The 6,675-nt window shown below is 52.3% G+C and overlaps 1 protein-coding gene across 1 annotated transcript; it reads left to right on the top strand.

Annotated features, from left to right (window-relative positions):
* Positions 1-4,497: 4,497 nt before the first annotated feature.
* LOC120380979 (P2Y purinoceptor 1-like) lies at positions 4,498-6,420 on the top strand. The gene is made up of 2 exons (XM_039498944.1): positions 4,498-4,594; positions 5,205-6,420. Exon 2 carries the CDS (start codon positions 5,217-5,219, stop codon positions 6,297-6,299), a length of 1,083 nt encoding a protein of 360 aa, XP_039354878.1. The 5' UTR covers positions 4,498-4,594; positions 5,205-5,216; the 3' UTR covers positions 6,300-6,420.
* The last annotated feature ends 255 nt before the right edge of the window (positions 6,421-6,675 follow it).

The following is a 6,675-nucleotide window of genomic DNA, read 5'->3' as shown; positions in this document are numbered from 1 at the left end:
GTACATGTGCTGCAGGGAATCAGCCAGCTTTCGCTTAGATTGTCTTCTCTATCTCTAATTTCTACATATCACAGCCCTGGTAAAGTTACCTCTGCTTCTTCCTAGGACACTCACCAGGCTACAGTGTTTGTGTCCCAGCATGTTGGACCTGTGTGCTCTTAAGTGTCCCTTGGTTTGGGTAGTCTCAGTATTGACTCTTTCTCTGGTCTCTCTGGCATGCTTCCTGGACACAGACTCTGATGTTTGCCCCTTCACAGGAGTGGGAACCTCACAGACCGGCTGCCCCAAGACCCTAGGACCAGTTAGGGACACCCCTTCCTGCAAGACACTCCAGTAGCTTAAGCACACCCAGTGCTCTAGCCTTGTGGGCAATCAGATTTACAAATTTACCTCTCCAGTGATAGTTAAAGCACATAACATACAGACTTTGTAAAGGTTCCCAAACCGTTCACTCTTTACTTTAGATAGCACATGAAAAACAAAACAATAAAACACCCACAGGCTCTTCTTTGTTTCAGTTTCATCTCCACTCTGGAGCACACTTTGGGCTTAAATCAGAGTCATCTAGGGTGCCCAGGATCCGCCCCCTTCTGCTTCTGCTCTTTTCCCTCTCTCGACTTTAAAATGACAAGAGTACTCCTTTTATAAAGTTGCAATCCCTTTTGTCAGGTGACCCACAATCAGCCTCATCAGGTGATCAAAGTACCCACCAGGAATCTATAGCTTAGTTACTGGCCTACCTGGGTGGGTGGCCTGGTTTTCTTGGTATGCTGCTGTCTTTGTCCAAGGAGGCTTCTATTTGAATAGTATCAGAGGGGTAGCCGTGTTATAGTCTATAAGGTGCCACAGGATTCTTTGCTGCTTCTATTTGAATAGAATACTACCAAGGTTTAACGACCCTTCATTTCTAGCTCATTGTTAGCATTGTGTCACTACGCTTTGGATTTTTCACCCCTGGCTGGAGGTGAAAAGAGAGCAGAGAGGCAGGCAAGTCTAACAATCAAAATGGAGTTCGCAGTGTGATAAAGATACATGCAGAGAGTTCATATCCCAAACTGGGATTCATAAATTGTACCCAGATTCCCCAAAACATCAGGTGGTGTTTCTGTGATACCCAACGAAGTTGCTGCTTCAGGGAGGATGCTGTGAGATGTGGCATGACCACTACCAGTGTGTTCTGCTGGGCTCTGAAGCCCTGTCTGTTTTTCACTATTTCCTTCCTTACTTTGTACCTTCATTTGGTAACTAACTTGGATTTGCTGAGATCCCTTCTCCCTACCCTACCAATGTGTAACTCCTCACCAGGAGCGGCGCCAGGATTTCTGGCGCCCTAGGCAGAATTCAGGGGGCGGCATTTTGTGCGCTCCCCATGGGGCGTGCGGGAGCTTCTGGTTCTGCTCCCATCGTGCCGCCGAAGAAGGACCCTTCACCGAAATGCCGCAGGCGACAGCGGCAGTCATTGAGCTGCTCAATTGCCTGCCGCTGTTTTCCGCGGCACGTTGGCAGAAGGTCCTTCTTCGGCGGCACGACGGGAGCGGAACCGGAAGCTCCCATGCGCCCCGTGGGGAGCGCACAAAATGCCGCCCCCTGAATCCTGGCGCCCTAGGCAACCGCCTAGGGTCACCTAATGGAAGCGCCGGCCCTGCTCCTCACCAAGGAATCTGCTCCTATTCAAGTTTCTGACCTCTCCTTTCTTGTTCCCAGATGGACCATCCCTGGTAAATGTTGCTGGAAGTCTGGTCTTGTCTATGGTACAGAAATTACTCATTGATGACAATGGGTGTTCAGCTCTGGCCGGCTGGTTGGCCTGCCTCTCTCGCACTTTCATTTTTATACTGCAGCCCATCACCCTAGTATTTCAGCACCTTCCATGTAAAATCATTAGTGATAGTGAAGTCCCTAGTGGACTATATGTAGTTTCTGGCACTTCTCCCTTTCTGGGGTCAAGAACTGTTGGGGTAGGGTGGGGTTTTTTGGTTGTTTATGGTTTAGGGTAGGAGTTTGGAGATAAAGGGGGTGTCATTATTGCCATCTATTGTCAGCAATAGTGTCAACAGGTGCCGCTAAACCAGTTCTAAACATGGCAAAAATCTGTCTGGGGATTGGTCCTGCTTTGAGCAGGGGGTGGGACTAGATGACCTCCTGAGGTCCCTTCCATCCCTGATAGTCTATGATTCTATGGTTTGTCCTTGTACACACCTGATGCTAAACTGTGTTCAACACTTGTTCCACTGCACCTGTCATTGGCACCCACTATTGGCAATAGGTAATTGTTGTAGTGTAGCCTGGGTTGTGGGGAATAGCAGTTTCCTGGGTAATTGATCTTTTGTCTTCTCCCTCCCCTCCCCCCGCCCCCTCCCACTCCGGTCAGTGTGCCAGAAAGCTTTAAACATTTCTGGGCTGTGTCACGCTATGATAGTGCAGTCTCGGCATTGCTTTGAGACAAGGACACTTGAGGTTGAATACTGGGAAACCTTCCCTGATGGGGATATCTTACTGGCTGGTGGCATAGACCAGTGGTTCCCAAGCTGGGGTTCATGAACCCCTGGGTGTTCGCAAAATGTTACAGGAGGTTCTCGAGAAAAAATTCCCTAATGGCGGACAGAGCTGTGCCTAGGGACACTGGAGCCAGCATCTCAGAGCCCCTGGACTTCCAAACGTTAAGCAGATCAAAGCAAACATATCTATCACACGACTCCTTATAAGAAATGCAAAGGGAGGTGAATATTTTTTTTGTTTTTAAAATGAATTAGGCAGCTAGTGTTGTTCTTAAAATTATTATGAAGAACAAGTTTAAGCTTTGTTGTAACGTGCATTGTTTGCCTGGACTGTTCAAGAACTGAATGCTTGTGTAGGAGGAACTCTGAGTTGGCTTCTTAAATCCCTTCATGCTGTTTCACCTCTGATATTCCTTGATGAAATCTACGAGCCATGTATTATAACAGGCTTATTCAAAATGATACAAGGGAAGAAGTGAGATCTTGGAAGAGTGTTGCCGTTTTCATAATGTAATAAAAATACTGTCATGATAAATAATAATTAATAATACATAGTGTGTAATCAGCATGTCCTAATGACCAATTTTATATTTCCAAGATCACTGCTTTTCTAATTTATACTCAGGTCAAGGAGAAAATCTCTGGAAATATTCATTTTTAGGAGGGGGTTTGTGAGACTTGACATTTTAGTGAAAGGGGTTCACAGGTTGTTAAAGTTTGGGAACTACTGGCATAGACAACCAGGTGACGCGGTGACTCAAGTCATTTAAAACTGGACTGGACAAGACAATGGGGAATAGACTGTAGGGAACAATCCTGCCCTGGCCCATAGAGGGGATGGACTGGTTGGAATCTAATGAAGCATCTCCATCTCCAACGTCTCTGGTTGTATGATATGAAGGTCTAATTTAGAATAACCCTTTGGTCAGACTCCAGCTCCTGCCCCCCCCCCCCAGTGCTGCCAGTTGAGCCTTCGCACCAGAAATAGCTTCATGCTGTGTAGCTCCCTGGTGCTCTGATCAAAAATATCTGGGGGGGGGGAGGCGGGGGCTGGCGCTGAATAACAGAGACAATTTATATTCAGTTACTGTGAGCTTGAATTCTTAATTCAAACCCAAAAATGAACTGGAGCAGCTTGGCATCCCCCAAACCCATCCCATGCCGGGTGAGCCTTGGGTGCGGTGGTTGCCAGTGGGCAGCATTTAGTGGGCTATGACCAGGGCGAACCGTCGGCGGCTGCGGGAGGTCAGCTGAGCCGCGCGACCAGCGGACCCTCCGCAGTCATGCCCTGGCTATGACCCACCCCACCGCAAGCAGCGTAGCTCAGCTGGAGGCTGCAGTCTGCATGTCACTAGTATTGATCATTTATGGTGCCAATCATTGCCAAGAACAGAGCCGGCACTAGCCATAAGCAGACTAAGCAATTGTTTAGGGCCCTGAGCAGCTGCGGGGGGGGTGGGGGCAGTATTCGCTTTTTTAGAATGGGGGAGGGCAAAATATTTCTCCTCAGGACCCCCAATGGGCTAGCACCGCCTCTGGCAAGAGTGAGAGCGAGAGAAGCGCAGGACTCGGGGGGTGGAAGGAAATGGGGGGGAGGTGGCGGAGAGCGGAGTAACACCTGTCTGTGCACCTTGCAAAGCTCTTGGGAGCGTGGGGGGGGCGCAGCAGCTCCAGCTCCTGCCCCTGGCTAACGGGGGGTCCCTCCTGGATTACCCCCCATCTGCCAGTCCCCGGGGCAGCGCCCCTATCTGCCAGTGCCCCTTTGGGGACGTCTCTCCTGGGCTGCTCCCACTCCCGAGTCCCAGGTCCCCCGTGCAGCACCGAGCCCCGTCTCCGGGTCACCTCCCCACGCCGGTTGCCCGTCCCCATTGCGGGCCCCGCCCCGCCCGCGCTCAGCCCGGTCCCGGTGGATCACACACCTCGTACTGCGGAGCTGCGCGGCACCTTCGGACTGAGTCACTCCGGATCCACGCGCGGCGGCGGCCGAGTTTCTGCGCCTGAGGCTGGGTAAAATCTGCGGGGATCGTGGGGAGCCGCGCAGAGCCCGGAGGGATCCCCCCAGGGACCCGGAATTCCCCCCTTGGGGCGGGACCGAGGTATCCGCTCCTGCCCTTCCCCGAAGGGTTCTGGGGATCCCCCCCGGTGCCCCCTCAGGGACCTGGCATCCCCACCTCACCCTCCACCATAGGGTTCTGGGGAGCCCCCCCTCTCAGGGACCTGGCATCCCCACCTCACCCTCCACCATAGGGTTCTGGGGAGCCCCCCCTCTCAGGGACCTGGCATCCCCACCTCCCCCTCCCCCCACAGGGTTCTGGGGAGCCCCTCTGCCCCCTCTCAGGGACCTGGCATCCCCACCTCACCTTCCCCCACAGGGTTCTGGGGAGCCCCCCTGCCCCCTCTCAGGGACCTGACATCCCCACCTCACCATCCCCCATAGGGTTCTGGGGAGCCCCCCTGCCCCCTCTCAGGGACCTGTCATCCCCACCTCACCGTCCCCCATAGGGTTCTGGGGAGCCCTCCCACAGCCCCAGTTGCAAGAGGATATTTTCCTGCATCCCTCTTAAGGACTCAAGGATTCCCTTCTGCACCACCCTTAGAACAGGGGAGATTCCCCCTTGCACCAATCCCTCATGCATCTTCCCTAAGGACTCACTTGTTCCCTTGCTGCAGCAACCCCCCATCTGCTTCCCCTTGAACCCTCTGCAGTAAACAGCACCCATGAAGGTAGAGGAAGTCGTCTCGCTTTCTGACACCACCAACTTCAACTTCAGCACTGCTACCACTATCCCCTGCCCAGTTAACCGGATTTTCACCCATCGCTTCCTGCCAGCCGTGTACCTCATCGTGTCCCTGCTGGGGCTGCTGGGGAATGGGCTGGGCCTGTGGAATCTCTGGGCCGGGTCCCGGAGGAACAGCTGGAACACCCTCAGCGTGCTGATGTGCAACCTAGGGGTGGCAGACTTACTGTATGTGATCACGTTGCCCTTCCTGGTGACCTACTATCTCCAGGGGGGCGTGTGGCTCTTTGGGAAAGGCTGCTGCAGGCTGACGCGGGCCCTCTTCCACCTCAACCTCTATGCCAGCATTGGCTTCCTGACCTGCATCAGCATCCACCGCTACCTGGGCATCGTGTACCCACTGAAGATGCTGGGTAGGTGCCAGACTCTAGGCCTCCCCTTCTTCATCAGTGCCTTGGTCTGGGCATGGGTCATCATCCAGGTGTCTCCTGATTTTGGCTTCAGCAAAACAGATAGCACTGGTACACGGTGTCATGATACGACAGGACATGAGAACCTGGGCACCTATCGGCCCTACGTCCTGGCTGTAACTATGACAGGCTTTGTCATCCCCTTCCTCATAATCATTGGCTGCTACTGCCATGTGGTGGTGGTCCTCTGGAGGAATGAAAACGTGGACCCAAACCTCAAGAGAAGAAGCATCAAACTGGTAGTGTTAGTGATGGTCCTGTTCTCTGTCTGCTTCCTCCCATATCACATCTTCAGGAACCTTAACTTGCTGTCCCGAAGCTGGCAACTCCAGGGGTCCTGCACCCAGACTTCAAAAAACATCTATGTCTCCTATCAGGTGACCCGGGGCCTGGCCAGCTTCAACAGTGCCCTGAACCCCCTGCTGTACCTAATGACCAGTGAGGAGTGCGTGTCACGTATGAGGACCATGAGTCAAAGGGCTGGCCAGTCTCTGGGGTCTCTCTGGGAGAGGAGAACCCAGCGCCAATCAGATCAGAAGAAAACGAGCATCATTCTCTGTGAAGAATCTGAAGAGGCATGTGATGAACTCTGAATTGGTTGGTTAAAAAAATAAGAGCATAGTCTGACTAGGTACATGGCAACTTACTTGTGTGTGGTGCCCCATTCCCTGCCCCTCCAGCTGTCTGTTTTGCCTTTTTAGAGTGCAAGCACATTGGGGCCTGGACTGAGCCTCCCTCTGTTTGTGCAGCAGCTAGCCCAATGGGGGAGTTACTAAAAACTATTACTAAAAAAGTGGGTACCAGCCTTATAGGGCCTGGCCCAACCTGCCAAGCCCAGTTTTGTATTCTATAAAAATGATGTGTGTGTGTGTGTATATATCTGTATAGATATTCTGCTGATCCTGAAATATTTGTCAGTTTCTCCCCAAAACAGAGGGTTAAACATTGTTAAACTTCAACTTTTATACT

The sequence above is a fragment of the Mauremys reevesii genome, linkage group 13 (assembly GCF_016161935.1).
Source record: "Mauremys reevesii isolate NIE-2019 linkage group 13, ASM1616193v1, whole genome shotgun sequence".
Classification (NCBI taxonomy): Eukaryota; Metazoa; Chordata; order Testudines; family Geoemydidae; genus Mauremys; species Mauremys reevesii.
This window is presented reverse-complemented; position numbering and strand designations above follow the sequence as displayed.